This window comes from Mesocricetus auratus, unplaced genomic scaffold (genome assembly GCF_017639785.1).
Source record: "Mesocricetus auratus isolate SY011 unplaced genomic scaffold, BCM_Maur_2.0 Super-Scaffold_100676, whole genome shotgun sequence".
In the NCBI taxonomy this organism is placed as follows: domain Eukaryota; kingdom Metazoa; phylum Chordata; class Mammalia; order Rodentia; family Cricetidae; genus Mesocricetus; species Mesocricetus auratus.
Genome location: NW_024429266.1, coordinates 62,741,190 through 62,757,947, shown reverse-complemented (window position 1 = coordinate 62,757,947; position 16,758 = coordinate 62,741,190). Strand labels below are relative to the sequence as shown.

At 41.3% G+C, this 16,758-nt stretch overlaps 1 protein-coding gene across 4 annotated transcripts in view; it reads right to left on the bottom strand.

Moving 5' to 3' along the window:
• Nckap5 (NCK associated protein 5) overlaps nucleotides 1-16,758 on the bottom strand; it is an 831,052-nt gene that overhangs the window by 361,523 nt on the left and 452,771 nt on the right. For all 4 annotated transcript variants that reach the window (XM_040738960.1, XM_040738961.1, XM_040738962.1 and 1 more), the window contains one exon: nucleotides 9,356-9,443. In XM_040738960.1, coding sequence (XP_040594894.1) covers nucleotides 9,356-9,443 — 88 coding nt within the window. The remainder of the gene's footprint in view (nucleotides 1-9,355; nucleotides 9,444-16,758) is intronic.

The following is a 16,758-nucleotide window of genomic DNA, read 5'->3' as shown; positions in this document are numbered from 1 at the left end:
ACATGTGTCCAGATCATGTCAGGTTGACAACTGTAACCAAGGAGAATAAGAGATAATGTGTGTGTGTGTGAGAGAGAGAGGGGGGCGGGGAGAAAAATACACCCCCCCCCCTGCATTTGCCTTGCTTGCTATGATTCAGGCTTCCTTTGAGATCACCTCATGAGTATCAGCTGGTCAGAAACCACCTCCTGGACTATACCAGCTAGTTTTCAGTTACTGTGATAGAACACCACAGCAAAGGCTTCTGTTTCAGAGGGGATGCAGTCCATAATGACAGGGGAAATAGCAGGAGTGTGAGACTGACCTTCCAATTGGGAAGAGAGGGATCACATTTACTCTTCACCCAGGAAATACATGCAGAGAGAACAAAACATGAACATAGGCTAGAAAACATCAAAGCCTGTCTCCACTGTGTACTTCCTCCAGCAAGACTTCACCTCTTTAGCAGTGCCACCAAATTGGAGGCATGCATTCAAATTATACGATCATACTGGGGACATTTCTCATTTGGTTCACAGCATTCCACTCCTTCCAGCCTCATAGACTTAGCAACTACCACAGATTTGGTCTCTCTGGTGAAACAGCCATTGTTTAGCTCTCCAGACTCTTATCATGAAAGTCAATCTAATAAACAACCTTCTACTATATACTAATTCTATCAGCTTTATTCCTTTAGTGAACTATGACGATACCTGGGTTATCATCCAGAAACTGCAAAGTCACAAAACTACCCACACAGTGAATCTCCGGGAACAAAACTATTAAACACATCAATGGCCAGGTTTAATTGCTAGGGGATTATGAATGTGTTAAGACCAAATGGGTTGAGAATCTGACCACAGCCTAAACCCTTGTGTTCTGGAAGTGTAGGGAGGGCATTTTTCAGTAGATTGTTACTTCATGCAAGGTTGGAACCTGCTAATCAACACCTAAGCCCAAGCTTTGAAACCCATGAAGCCCAAAACACTGTCCAAGATGTGGCTGTCAGCGAGCTACAACTTTATCATTTACAATGAAAACAAGTCCCCAGGAAGACCTCATTTCTCTCACCTTTCACCCAGACATAGTTCTCCTCATATCCCAGCTATGGTCACTCTGTAAACACAATGGATAAGAGGGCTTAAAGAGATGGCTCCGTGGTGGGTAAAATATTTGTTACATGAACATTAGGACCTCAGTTCTGATCCCCAGCACCTACCTAAGAAATCCACATATGGCAGTGTATAGAAGCAATTAATAATATCAGAGCAAGGGGAGACAGAGACATAGACTGAGACAGTACTTTTAGCCTTTCCTAAGGCTTTCCTATTTTCTCATTCTGAAAGAGTGCTGTGTGTCCAAAACTATTTTCACTTCCATTGAAGACATCTTCATGAAACATCAGTAAGCGAAGCCCTAAAAATTAAGCCAAGTTTCTTAGCCTGGGGTGAGTTAAGGAAGTGGGTCAAAGTTCAAGGATGGACACAGTGATTTGGCTCTGTTCAAACTCATTTGTTTCTCAAAAGGTTCATACAACTGATAAACCTATTTCACCAAGAGTCCAAGTGAGAGTGCATCTCTCATTGTGGGATGGGCACCCAAAGTCCATTTGTATACCCAGGATAAATGCTGATCTACTACCCAAGGCCCAATAGATTACCTAGGCCTCCTCACTGACACCCACTTTAAATTTAAATTAGAAACAAGGTTGCTTCACATGTTAATCTTAGGTCCCTCTCCCTTTCCCTCCCCTCCTCCCACACCCTCCCACCAACCCCCTAGTACCCCTCATTTCCTAGGGAGGGTAAGGCTCTCCATGGGGTGTTCATAGTCTATCATTTCAAAAAGGGCAACATCTTTTAGATGCTGTACATGGGACTTCTTGACCTCGAAGGCATCCCAAGTATTGTAAGTGATGTCCAGTCCTGTCCTGAGGTGAGCTAGGAAGACAAGATGTCCATGGAGCATCAGCCAGCTCACTCATAAGAAAGGGAGGCACCTTCCCAGAGCAGCATTTATTCATAGGTTATATCTATTTCAGAGGAGAAGTCTCGTTCTACTCTTGCTTGCTAAGCATTCAGGTTAAGGGTCAGAATATCTAATCGTGAAAGTATTCAGGTCTGAATACAGAGTTTAGGAGGAAACTGAGAACTAGACAATAGAATCAGAGCCCAGGAGAAGAGTAAAATTCTCAAGAATGAAGAAGGTAGTTAACTCGCAGGGATAGTGCTTGAACTCCCCAATTTGTATCAAAGGGTAGTACCAGTGTGGTGGTGTGTTCTTGTGGACTGCACAGGTTGAGACAGGTTGGTCCCTGAGGCTTAGTGGTTTGCCATTCAGTGTATCTTAATGGAAAAATTCCAAGATAGCAAGAAATGCTGTCTCACAAAAGCTGGTAGGGGCCCACAAGGTGGCTCAGCAGGTAGAGGTTAGTTACTGAGTCTTATAAGTTGAGTCTGATCTCAGGGACACCTTCACACCATAGTTGAAGGAAAGAACCTATTCTGTAAGTTGTCTTCTGACCACCAAACATGCTCACCCTGACAAATAATGAAGTAGGTGAACTATGTCCTGGAGGGTGTTAGTCTCTGGGTTCCATAAGCACAGGTACACCTGTCTGCAGCCATCACGCGCCTGTGCAGACACACACACACACACACACACACACACACACACACACACTCACTCCAGCACAACATTTGGGATTATGAGTTTGAAAATAATCACTAGTAAGGGAAGCAACAAGAAATTACTCTCAGATGAGACTGTTTTAAAAACTTCTAGATTAAAGAAATCATAAAACTTCTCTTGTATAATACTCTCAAAAAGAAAAAATGAATGTCCATCCTTTACAAATGACACTATGTTTTTCTATTCCAAATCATTGCACATACTTTGGTCTGACCTTATGTGAATAAAGGACATTGCTTAGAACTAAGAAAGAGAAGAACTAAAAAACTGCTCCCTCAAGGAATCATTTCAGTCCTTTAAAACTTAACACACAATAAAAACACTCCATTTAGCGCCTTCCCCACTCCAGCAGCAATTCAGAGTTCAGAGAGATTCTAAGAAAAGGGCAAATCTCTCAAAGCAGAATCAAGAGTCTTCCTAAGTTTACAGGCCACAGACATAAATAACAGCACTCACTAAAAATATTTCATGTGCCAATTATTTATAATTTTATAAATAACTGTGCCAAGATTTCACCACTCTCTCCACAAACAGCAGAACTTTAAATACTAGTTTTCTTAGCTTGTACATGCTCACTGGATTTACTGTTCATCAATGTTTTATATGTCTTCTTTAGGTTAAGATCAAAATGGTAAAATGGAACCAACAGGATGGCTTAGTGAATAAAGATACCAGAGGACTTGAGCTGGATTCCCCAGGACCCACAGGATGAAAAGAGACAACAGACCCATGTCGGTTGTCCTCTGACCTCCACAAGTATGCTGCTGAATGTGATGCCATCCCCACCCCCAAACACATAAAATAAAAAAGGTAGATAACTAAGTGTCATAAAATTTTTAAATGGCAACAAAAAGATAGAAAACCTTTTGTAAATGGCTTCTACTCTTTACAGTCATGTCTCTTCTCTTGGCTAGGTGACTGACAGGTGCATGCTAAAACAAGTAAGACTTGCGTATGACCCAGTACTGGTGAGTGCCGTGTATGGCTAGGGATGAGGGTGGGGGAACAAGGAAAACTGAGCTCCAAACCCCAACTTCATTATCTCCCTTAATAGGAAGGGAAGGTTGTTATGGGAATGGGGGTGGTGCTAAAGCATTTCCCTGGTTACTAGCTAAACCTATGCATCAGAGAAATCACTAGATGGGTCTGTCTAATAAAACATCAAAACCAGCAGCATTGTCAAACTCATAGTTTTAACTCAGCAGATTCAGGGGTGTGGCCACTGAGCTGACTCCATGATGACACCCTCAGGTGACATCAAGACTCAAGCAAGGCTGTGATGAGAACTTCCTAACTTGAAAATTATACTTTAGTTGTGCTGCATGGCTTTCTTTGTGAAAAAGAAAATATTATCATAAGTTTGGAAATTTTACATTTTATACCCTGAATACTGCTATTAAAGATGCTTTCTAAGAAAGGTGTTTCTTCTCTCTTTTATTGTTAAAGAACGTAATTTTTCAATTCTAACTTTTCTGTGTGGTGCCTTTAAAGTTTTAGTTTTGTTTAAGTGTATATAAATCATGATGGTGAAAGGAAAATATAAAGTTTGAGATATCAAATGTCCTATCATTTTTGGTAAGAATTATAACTTATAAGGGATATGAATGTAGCTCAGTTGGTCAAAGGTTTGGATAGAATTCGCAAGCCCCAAGTTCCATCCCACTACCTCATAAACCGGACAGGGTGGTACATACTGGTAAATCTGAGGTGGAGGCAGGATGATCAGAAGCCAAAGGTCACCCTTACTACAGAGTTTCTTTTAGTACATCAGAAATGCACTTATAACTTGTAAAACATTAGCCATCTCCCAAGCTAGTCTTAAGCATCAGTGAGGAAAGTCCCAGATGTTGCTACGTACTTTCAGTGTACCACAGAAAAATTAACATGTATATGTCAGGCAGATAAAGGCACCAATTATGGGAGTCTGCCAACTCAAGTCCAATCCTTAGATCCCATGTAAAAAGCAGGATGTGATCATGTAATCTATAGTCACTATGCTCTTGTGATGAGACAGGAGGTGGGGATGGGAGAACTTTCAGCAAGCTCATGGGCTAGCAAGCCTGGAACACACAGAGCAGCAACATAATAGGAGAGACCTTGCCTCAAAACATATTGGAAGGAGAGAACTGCCTCCTGCAAGCTATCTTCTGATCTCTATGCACCCACCATAACATCTATGCTCTATAATCACACACAATCACAAATTAACATGAAAATATGTATATTGGATGATGGACAGTTCATAGGATATCTAGGAAAGAGACATTTCTCAATACTTAATCACACTTGGCAATTCTTTTAAAGAATCACTTAGGGATGGAGATAGTAATTTTGATGTTGAACTGGATGACATATAATGGAATCTCTTTTCTATAAAATGCTGAAGGGATGAACATGATCACCTACATAATGTATGTATATTAAAATGTCACCATGAAGCTTATTAGTTTGTACAGCTAACATAAACTAATAAAAGTGACCCAAGAACAATCCATGAGAATTCAGTTGATTCAGATTCCTATGGAAGGGTTCAGGTCTGAATGGAGCCCATCTTTGGAAGTGATGGCTCTGGGCTCAGCAAGCACAGGGCTTTCCAAGGTCGGAAAAATGGATGGATCAAGTCAAATAAACTTGAAGACAGTGATAACTTTTCTGATAATTGTGAAATTCTCTACTGTGAGGATTATTTAATTTGTTGTGCTCAATCTCTACTCCTCTTTCATGGCCACCTCAGATTCCAATTAAAAGGGTGAAAATGGGACCTGGCAAAATTGTTCAGTCAGTAATGTGTTTCCTATGCAACTGTAAGGACCCGTGTTTGATTCCCAGCACCCAGATGAAAAGTCAGACAAGGTGCCACATGCTTATACTTCAGTGTAGGAGGAAGAGACAGATTCTCTGGACCTTTCCAGCCAGCCATCCTAGACTACTTGTCAAGTCCCAAGCCAGGGAAGACCCTTTCTTCAAAATCCAGGTAGTCAGCACCTGAGGAATGACACCTCTACATGCTCACACCTACATATACATGTATGCCCACACATAAATATACATGCACACACAGACAAAATATAAAGAAACAAAAACTCTCTTCCTGTATTGACTACTAAGTGTGCAAACAGAATAGAATTCTCAAGAAGGCATTTGACATTTTATATTTGTGTCATTTGAACAACATTGTTGCCCGCTGAGTACATTTATATTTAGAATTCCTCATTTAGTTCCAAACACGTTCTTTTAAAGCATGAAAAACGAGGAACACAGAGGCTTTCTGTGTGAGGTCCAAAGTCTTATTCCTAGTCCCATTTGGCTGTCACATTTTTAATGAATTAACTAATGTGATTCAATTCATGTTCCTTATTTTTTTAAAAAAGGAAGTGGGAACAAGAGGGAGTATAGCAGCTACAATGGAGAAGCACACAGGCAACTGGGGACACAGGGAGCCTGTGAAAGGCCAATCCACCAAGCATCTGTGAGGATCCCACCACATCCAGCCAGCCTGTGGGTATGCATCCTGTAGACAGAGAGACCATGTGTCTCTCTACTAACAGTTGCTCTGTTTCACAGATGCTCAGTGGCCCCCTCTCTCTTGTGCAATTTTGATTTTTTTTCAAATGAAAGTTTCCAAACTTAACTACAGGAAAGGCTGGCCCAAGAGGCAAGAAGATGCAACATGGTGTATCACAAAGCCTGGATCATCCAGAGAGAAGGGCCACAGAGCCAGACGAAGCAAGAGGGAAGCAGATGTTTACACCGGGGCTCCTCTGAAGGAAAGCATCTCATGTCTCACATGTCTCCCCAAAGAAATGATTCTGTCCCTGGTGCACAAGTGCCTTCTCTGCACATACGGATAATGGCTCCATCACTCAGGAACTGCCACTTCTACAGTGAAAATGAGTGTCAAGCAAACACTGGCTTACAAGTTCATGAGTTTTCATTTTTCTTTCTACTTCATTACTCAGTAGTTAATTTGAATAGCATATATAGGTATGCATGTACATGTATGTGTACTTGAACATGGAAGTCAGGGATCAATTTTGGCGTCTGTTCCCCAGAAGCCACGTACACTGTTTTTTTTTTTTTTTTGAGTCAGGGTCTCTTTGCCACTGGTGTCCCTGATTGGGCTCTGCTGGCTTGCCAGTGGAGCCTAGAGACCTAAATGACTCTGCCCCCAGCTCCATGCTGCAATGATAGTGTGTGCTATACTACACTTGGCTTTTACATGGGTGTTAGGGATGGTCCAAGTCCTCACACTTGGACAACTACTTTACAAAAGGAGTCATCTCCATAGCCCCTATTTATTTATATTAATTCTGAAACAGTGACTTTTTGATCTGGGTTGTATGAAGGGGCTCACCTACACACATACATAATATTCTGCAGATAGTGGTTCGGTTTAATTCCACACTTGCAACCTGGAAATATCTGGAACTTACTTCTAATTTTAGCAAGAGTCAAAAAGGTATCTATGGCACCAGCTTAAGAGGGCCACAAGATTATCTACTTTAGAGGCTGTTAGACATACAAGAATCTTTTATAGACTTCAGAGTACCAACTGTTTGTACCCTGACAGTTGGGCTGCAGACACTAGGAAGGCAGGCACAGGGTTCTTGCCCTGTGCCTATATTAAGTCATGCTCACTAGAGAATGACTCAGTAAAAGAAATCCTAGGCTAGTGATAGTCTCTAGAGGCTGGCACATACAAGGCCTTTTGGGCTTACTAGAACCCATGTACAGAGCTAGGTGAGGGGCTGTGTGTTTGTAATCTTAGCACTGGGGAAGGAGAGACAGGCAGATCTCTGGGGCTCTCAAGCCAGCCAGCAGAGCTGAATTGGAAAGTTTTAGGCAAGTAAGGGACCTTGTCTCAAGCAAGCACACTGGAAAAAGCCTAAGGCATAACAGCTAAGGTTGTCCTCTAGCCTCCATGTGCACACATATGCACATGTACCCATATACACATGTACACTTGCACACACAGGTACATCTCACTTCCATACACAAATATGCATGTGTGTGCACAATACATGCATACATGCACACACACATAAGCACAGGTACACACACACAAATACACACACAAGTACACACGCACACAAGTACACACATATACACAGGTACACACATGTACACACAGATACATATGCATACACATGCATGTATTATACACATTCACATTCACGGGCACCTGCACACAGATGGCTTTATACACAAAACTTGAGGTCATTAACATCATCCAAATGAAAAAGAAATGCCTAGAAGTGCACAATGGCAAACTTCACAAAACAATTACCATGGGGGCATTTTTCAGCGGCTAGGCAGAAATGGCCATCCTACGTTGAAAGAATTCACATTGAAAAAGGCATGTTATAATTCACAGCAGGACTACATTATGCAATGCACCTGGGAAGGTACCCAGCAAAGAAAATCTGACCATATTTAATGGATGCAGTGTGAACCTCAAACTCCGGGAGCTGTGGTTCTGCTACTCAACAGTAAATGACAATAAAAGCCTCAGAAACACACACACACACACACACACACACACACACACACACACACACACACACACAATGGAAAGCTGAGCAAACTACAGAGGCTGGACCTTCACACAGATTTGTTGCTTCTTCCAGGGAAATAATGCAAGTTGGGAAACCTGAGTCAGGTGAGGTGACGACATCCCTTATTGAAGCAACAAATTTCCCAACCATTCTCCCAAATTCAGTGCGAGACTTGATGAGGAAGGTGAATAACCAGGAGGCCCACTAGGATGGTCAGGTACATCTTACACAGTTGTCTGCTACCCCGTGACATCTTTATACATTTCAGAAACCAAGTGTTTGCTGAGAGAACATACAGCATTTCATGATCCTCTCCCATTTCATAGATGAACATAAAACCTAAAGTGCAATGAACAAAATACCCCCTTCTGGGTACCTTGAATTCAAATTAATAACTACCTTTTTTCTAGGAGGAGATACTAACTCTCTAGGAGGAGAGACTGAGGTACAGAAAGGAAAAATTTCTGAAAACATATTTTATTAGTTACTTTTGAAGGAAAACAAATGACCTCACTTGGAGTTCATAGAATTCCTCATCTTTTGTGTGTGTGTGTGTGTGTGTGTATGCACATTTCACATATGTGTGTGCATAGGAAGGCCAGAGGTCCACCCTGGGTGTCTCCTTTCATCATCCTATTTTTCCTCTTCGTTTCTGAGGCAGAGGCGCAGTTTTACTTGGAAAACTCACTGATAAGCCTGGGCTGGCCATCCAGTGAGCCCCAGCATCCTCCTGGCAGTCACTCTGAGATGCATAGCCTCCTCAGGCCTAGGCTGAAACCTCTGACCCTTGTGACTTAGCTACATTTTTCCTCATCTTGGAGTGCCCCAAACTTCATTTTCTACATTTCAGGCCTTCCTTAGGTCTTCATCTCTGGAAACTGCTCCTCAAGTCAACATCTGAGAAAATCTCTCTCATGTACCCCAAGAATATAACACATATACCTCTCACTTCCCAAGAAACAGGACCATGCGATGTCTTCCCAACCCTGAAAGCACATTTATGACCTCTTTCAAGGTGGAATTTTAGAAATCACTGGGTTAAACAAATATGTTGAAGATTTCTCAAAATAAAGGTGACGTGATGTCTCCCAGCAAGAAGAAGAAACCAGAGAGTCAGAAACATGCTGTACCTCGTAGGCTGTGATCTTGGAAGGGTCTTCCCTTTTGTGCTCTGGAGACTGTTGGTTCTGTAGTAGACTCCGGACAGTTTCCTCCATCCTAAGAAACAGAAGCATGAACACATTCTTCAAGATGGCTTTCCACTAATACAGGACTGTCAGAGTCATCTCTTCTTGGGGTATAGTTCCTAACCTTAAATGAGGGAATGGCTTTCCCCTCTCCTTTGTTTCCTAAGTTAAGAATTGGAGGGCTATGGAACAGAACTCAGGGGTAGAATCTTCATTTAAGATATCCAAAGCTTTGGGTTTAATTGAAAGAAAGAATGAATGGGAGGAAGGAAGGAAGAAGAGAAGGGGTAGAGAAGGAGGGGAGGACAGGGGAGGAAAGGTAGAAGGAGGAAGAGGGAAAAATGGAGGAAGGGAAGAGAGGGAGGAACTAAGAAAGGGCACGTGGGAAGGAGGGTCGTGATGTTATTTGCCGTCATTCTACTCTTGGTTTGGCCATCTGTACTCACATGCACACAGCTCCTAGCATCTCTCTTTACTTACAATCTCTACTTTTAATTCAATACAAGATCTCACATCGATCTTCCGCAAGCATCAGTTTCAATTTTTGAAAGTCAACATGTTGTGGGACAAAACTTTTCCTGGGGAGATGCAAGACACATATCTACTCACCCAGATAAGGAATTTATAAAATACCAAACTATCGATACCATTGAAGTCCAACTTGATGAACTGATGAGTTTTATTGGGGTTACTTATAGGAACAGAAATGACTCAAAGACAACTGTATTACCAAAACCCATCCCTGCATGGATGACGGCTCATAAAACCGGGAACCTGCAGCTTACTGCACAGTCTACAGGCAGTTCAACAGGTTGGAGACTGCACTTTCCAGGTGCCTCAGTTGGTCTAAACTCCAAGCAGCTTGGCTGGTTTATGCTTCTACCATGCAGCTCTTCTGGACTCAGACTCTTTGTAGCTTTGCTTGTCTGGTTCTTCTAGACAGTGTGGCTTTCCTTTGTTGAAAGGGAACTCTAAGTTTTTATTGCTTATTCTGACAGCAAGGGGACTGGTGAATCTGGTTTGTTTTAGGGACATCCTGAAACTAGTTTGAGTCCTTTACTTCGTGTTTATGGAGCTTCTCTGCAGGATGGTTGTTTCAATCATAGAAAATATGTTACACAGCAACAGATATTTAACAAATGTATTCTCTCCATTAACACAGTGTGTGTCCTTACATGGTTGTCCTCCAACATCAGCACACAAAGATTTATTTCACTTTTCTCAACTGTCTCGAAAAACTTCATGGTGTCAGCTCACTGGCAGATATTTAACCCTTCTCTTCCTGATTTTAAATTGCTTTACAACTTTGCCAACTCAGTCAACATCTTTACCTATGTATATAGCTTCTATTACAACATGTTAATTGTTTTTAACCTGCTTGGCTTTAAATACCTACTTCTAAAACTTCTGTGATATTAACTCCAATCATCACCTTGATGGGATCTAGAATAACCACAGAAAGAAATCTCTGAGTATGTGTGAGGGGGAGTTTATAAATTAGGTTAACTGAGGTGAGAATCCACCCCGAATTTGAGTGACACCTACCACCTTCCCCACGGTGATAGTCTATATCTTTAAACCATGAGCCACAATAAACACTTCCTTCCTTAAGTTATTTTCCTGGGGTATTTTGTTTCAACACACAAACACAACCCCTATGGTCCAGGGCCAGCAGAGTGATACCCACTTCCACTTGGGACACGAGTTCACTTTGTTACTTTGTACTGCATTCTAAGTGCCCTCTATCAGGGACACTCACCTACTTTCTAGATCTGTCTCATTTTTCACTCAAGATGGTCCCTGGCTGATCTCCATTCTCTTTGAATTCTTACCCTCTATATCATTCATTTTGTCCCTTAAATCCATCTCAATTTAGTGCACAAATATTTCCCACATGCATGTCTTGCATCCTAGAATAAATGACAACTTGTGTTATGTGACTGCAGCTCCTATTTCTCATATTTACATTGATTTACAGATAAAGCTAGTATTCACTAGTCAGTTCATATCTGTAAGTTCATTTTCTAAAGGAGAGCATACTTACAATGGGTTAGGAGTATTTCATATATATTTCAACTCTGTATACATGACACTGGCCTGTGCCCTATTCCTAACTACTCAAAGGTCAGAATTATACAGAGGAGAATGCCTGCAGAAGCATGTTTATTGAAGAACTATCAGAGCTAGACTATGGGACTCACCTCAGTGTCCAATAACAAAGGAATGGGTAAGGAAAATGTGGTACATATACACGATGGAATTTTTTTAGCCATTAAGAAGAACAAAGCTATGTAGTTTGCAAGGAAACAGGAACAACAGGAGATAATCATATTAAATGAATTTAGTGAGTCTCAAAAAGATAAATAACTCATGTTTTCTCTCCTTTGTAGCTCCTAGATTTAATACAGATACATGAAATAACGTGCATACAAGACACACACACGGAAGAAAAACAGAAGTGACAAAGAAACAAAGGAAATGAAAAGGAATTGTAGAAGGTTGAGGTAAAAATGGAGAAGGGCATAAAGGAAATATGCTAAACTTAATACACATGCACACATATGTAAATTTAACATACTAAATAAATGTATTTAAGCAAGTAGTTTCACAGGAGAGGTGAGAACAGAATGTCAGAACTCCGTCCAGAAAACATAATGTTTATTAAAAAATTGAATTATGTGTAGGCACGAATGTCTGTGTATATATGCATATGTAAATACAGCTTCTTCCTAGGCCAGAAATGGTATTAGACTCCTAATATGGTGCTTAGAACTGAACTCCAGTCCTTTGTAAATGCAGCAAGTGCTGCTGGCCTCTGTGTGATCTCTCCAGATCCTATAATGTGCTCTTGCTCACAGCTTGGATTGTCTTTCAGAGCCATCTTCTGAAATATACATTTTCAGGGATTCAAAATGACAACAGTTTAAGAGTAAAAAGGAACCGAGGCAGCTTGTATTTCTTAGGGCTTCCAGAATGATAAGCACTCTTAAGTTACTGTTGTGTTGCTGTGACAAAACACCATGACCAAGGTAACTTACAGAACAAGAGTTTGTTTGTGGTTTACAGTTTCAGAGAGTGAGTCCATGACCATCATGGCAGGGAGCATGACAGCAGGCAGACAGGCATGGCACTGGAGCAGTAGCAGAGAGCTCACATCTGATCTATAAGCACCAGGCAGAAAGCCAAGTGGAAATGCTATGGGCTTTAGAAACCTCAAAGCCTATCCCCAGTGACAGACCTTCTCCAACAAGCCACACTTCCTAACCATTCCTAAATACTTCTACCAAAAACAAAATATTCAACTCTATGAGTCTATGAGAGCCATTCTCATTCAGACAAAAAACAGCCAAGAGCTCACAAAAGCCTATGAATCTACCTGAGCTAGGCCATTATAATAAGCAGGGTAGCACAGTATTATTTTTTTAAAGTTCACCGTTGTACCATGACACATGGCACATAACTATTGAGCAGCAGAATGAAGACCCTGAGGACATTTGAACCTGAATTTTTGTTTATGTGTTTATGTGAAATATGTAAATATGCAAGTGTACATGCATGCATGTATGTATCTCTGTCTGTGTATCTTCCTGTGCGCTTATGTGCATGTGGAGGTCATTGGATAAACTAGGCTGTCATTTTTCATGCTTTTGCCTTGTTTGGGATAGGCTTTCTCACTGGTCCAGAGCTTGTCAAGTGAACCCCAGGGATCTGCCCATGTCTCCTTACCCAGATTTGAGATTACAAGCATTCACAGCCAAGCCTGAGGTTTTTCCTATATGGTTTTTGGGGTTCTGGAGATATCACCAGAACCCATTCAGGCCTCTGAAAATATGACAGAAACAAAACACTGCTTCCTATAGGCATCTGGGAAAGTGAAGGGTACCACCCCACCCCATTTTCAAGTCCTAAATTATTAATTGCTCAAAATTGAACAGAGCTCATTGAAGAACTTTCTCATCTATTAATCATTTTAATGTACTTTAGAAATATCATAATATCTATTTGGAAGATGAGAAAGCTGAGTTAGTGAAAGGTTAGATGGCTCACTTAAGTGACTGTGGTTAGGTGGATAGAGAGGGGGGATTAAACACAGTTTACTGACCTAAATACAGCAGCTCCTTCTACTGGACTTTACTGACATTAGGAGAAAATATTCCAAGTAAAAATGTAGTCTTCGACTAAGGACTTACATTGGACAATGTTTTGGCCATGCTGAGCCCATGAACAACTGTGTTGTTTGTGATCAGTGAGGGACACTTAAAGTTTGCAGAAAGAACAAAGAGAGAAGAGGGGGAGGGAGGGAGAATTGGGAAAGGGAAAGACAAAGAAGGATAGAGAGGGAGGAGGAAAGAAATGAAAGAAAGGGGAAAGGGAAAGGAAGGGGTTACAGGAGGGGTAAGGAGGGGAAGGGAACCACTAGGTTTAAGGGCTGTGTGCAGGACTGATGTCACAAATTCTCAAAAGATCAGTACCACCTGATATATCCAAAAGATGCCCATTCATACAACAAGGATGTCTGTTCCACTATGCTCATAGCAGCATTATTTGTAATAGCCAGAACTTGGAAGCAACCTAGATGCCCCTCAACCAAAGAGTGGATAGAGAAAATGTGGCACATTTACACAACGGAGTACTATTCAGCAGAAAAAACAATGGAATCCTGAGATTTGCAGGCAAATGGATGACACTAGAAGAAACCATCCTGAGTGAGGTAACGCAGTCACAATAAGAGAAACATGGCATGTACTCTCTCATATATGGATTTTAGACATAGATCTGGGGAGTGCCAGCCTATAATCCCATGGCCAGAGAATCTGGGAAACAGAAACTTCATTCAGTGGCTGATGGAAGAAGAGGCAGACTCCCACAGCTAAGTACGGAGCTGAACTCAAGAAAGCCAGTAACAGAGAGGGAGGACTGATGACCAAAGGGATTAAGACTGGGCTGGTTTAACCCCCAGAAACAGCTGACCTGACAAGGGTTAGCTCTTGAATCCCAGGCTGATGCCTGGGAATCCAGCATGGGACTGATCAAGACCCCCCTGAATGTGGGTGTCAGTGAGGAGGCCTAGATAATCTATTGAGCCTTGGGCAGTAGATCAGTATTCATCCTGAGTATACACATGGACTTTGGACTCCCATCCAACAATGTGAGATGAACTCTCACCCTGAACTCTTGGGGGGAGGGTCTAGGCCCTGCCCTGGATGAAATGACAGACTATGGACACCCCCATGGAGGGCCTCACCCTCCCTGGGGAAATGAGGGGATAATGGGGGAGTTGTGGGGGAGGGTATGGGAGGAGGGGAGGGAAAGGGAGAGGGACCTGGAACTAACTTGTGAACCAACCATGTTTCTAATCTAAATTTAAACTTAAAAATAAAAATAAATTTAAAAAAAGATCAGCACCACCTGCTAATGCTTCATTTTGTTTGTACAAAAGATGCAAAGAGGGTTTTCCATGGTGTGCATACATTTGTGCTAACATAAACCTAACATGAAGTTTAATGTGGTTCTCAGACCTGCCTGGCCCATGGATCAGGGTAAGTTTTTAAATATGTCCTCTATGAAGGTCTCCTATGATGTTTTTCTTGGTGAGAGTGAAGCTGAGAGTTGTGATGGCATCCTTCCTGCTTTGCGCAGGAAGATGGGCTCATCCCAGAACACATTTCTCAGAACAGACTTCACCACCAGCATAGGAAGGTCAGTGTTGCATTGACTCCTTGTTTATTAATTTGCGCCCACATGATCTAAATGTGTCCCAGTAGACTACTAAGGTTGGCAAAAGGGCTGGAGAGTTGGTTCAGTTGTGAGAGCAATCATTACACAAACATGGGTACCAGAGTTTGATTCCCAGAAGTCACATTAAAAAATTCCAGGCACAATGATTCATGCTTGAGATTCCATATTCAGGTGACAGACACTGGAGGATCCAGGAGGTCCTCTGGACAGCCAGACTAGCTGAACTCCATGAACTTGTCTCAAAACTCTTGGAGGAACATGACAAATGAAGAAAATCTGAGATTGGCCTCTGGCTTGAATACACACAGGACAGACAGACAGACAGACAGACACACACACACACACACACACACACACACACACTATATACAATGCAAATAACAGCAGGTTTGTTTTTTCTTCTATTAAGTTTAAATGTCATTGTCTCAGCATACCTGATGAGTTACTACTCCTGTGTAATTAGAACTTCTTTGCAGAGTCACTAGATCAAGAAGAAAAATGCCTATTCCCCTTTCTACCCCATTATTTTTTGGATTTATACTTAAAAAATATAAATTAAAATAAGGGACATTTCAGAAATTAAGACAATCTCAAGCAACCCAGAATCCTTAGTAATGTTGTGAACAGTTACTTGGCACAACTCTAGGATGATTTAAAACCAATTACATTTCCAAAGCAGCTTCAAATAGAGGTTTCAGGGATCCCTTTAAACCCTCAGTAAAAAAAAATCAAGTTGCTATATTCTTAAAATAACCTTTATGAATCTGGTCACAGAGAAAAGCATTTTGTATATGATAAGAACATGCTGTCATTTATTCCCTAACGGCACCTTTTTAGAATTCTCATTTCCCAAACCTCTATTTGCCTGAAAAAAAGAGTCACAGACCATGAAGTGACCCATTGTTGCTTGACACCCAATGACAGTTTGCTTTGCTTTATTATTTCCTTGAGGAGGGTTTAGATTTCCAGTTGTCTCACAGTGCACCATCTGCTTCCCAAATATGATGAAAATAAGCCACTTATTCCCAGTGGTCCAGGCTTGGATAGAGTTTTTGTTGTTTTTTTAACCACTGACCTCAAGCAAACATTTCTCATTCTCTCTGATACTAGATCACTTCTTTCCCTGAACATTGGTCAGACAGTTATTACAAATGAAAACCTATAGAAAAAAAAGTTATCTTGCTGAGATGTAATTAATTCTAATGTATATTGACTGAGCCTGAAATTTTTATTATGCTACATTTGTTTAGTATGCATGTATGTATGTTCCATGCTATACTTGTAGAAGGCTGAGGACAAAATAAGGCTCTTTCACCATGTGCGTCCCAGGGATGGAGCTCAGATTTTCAGGGTTCCTAATGGCCAAGGAGACAGTTCATTTTCCTGAGTCTGAAGTATCAAAGGTTTATTTACAGGTGGAGCATTATTTCATCTGTTAGGACCTTCACTTCATGAAAGTCATGTTAGAAAATGTGTCTCCAGACATCACTACAGTGACTTCAGGTCTTCTTTTCAAGTACAAGTTATTGAATCTGGAATTTCACACTTACTAACCAAGCATTCTACCTCCAGTTAGATTAAAATTCTTGCAGATTCAGGTTTCTACA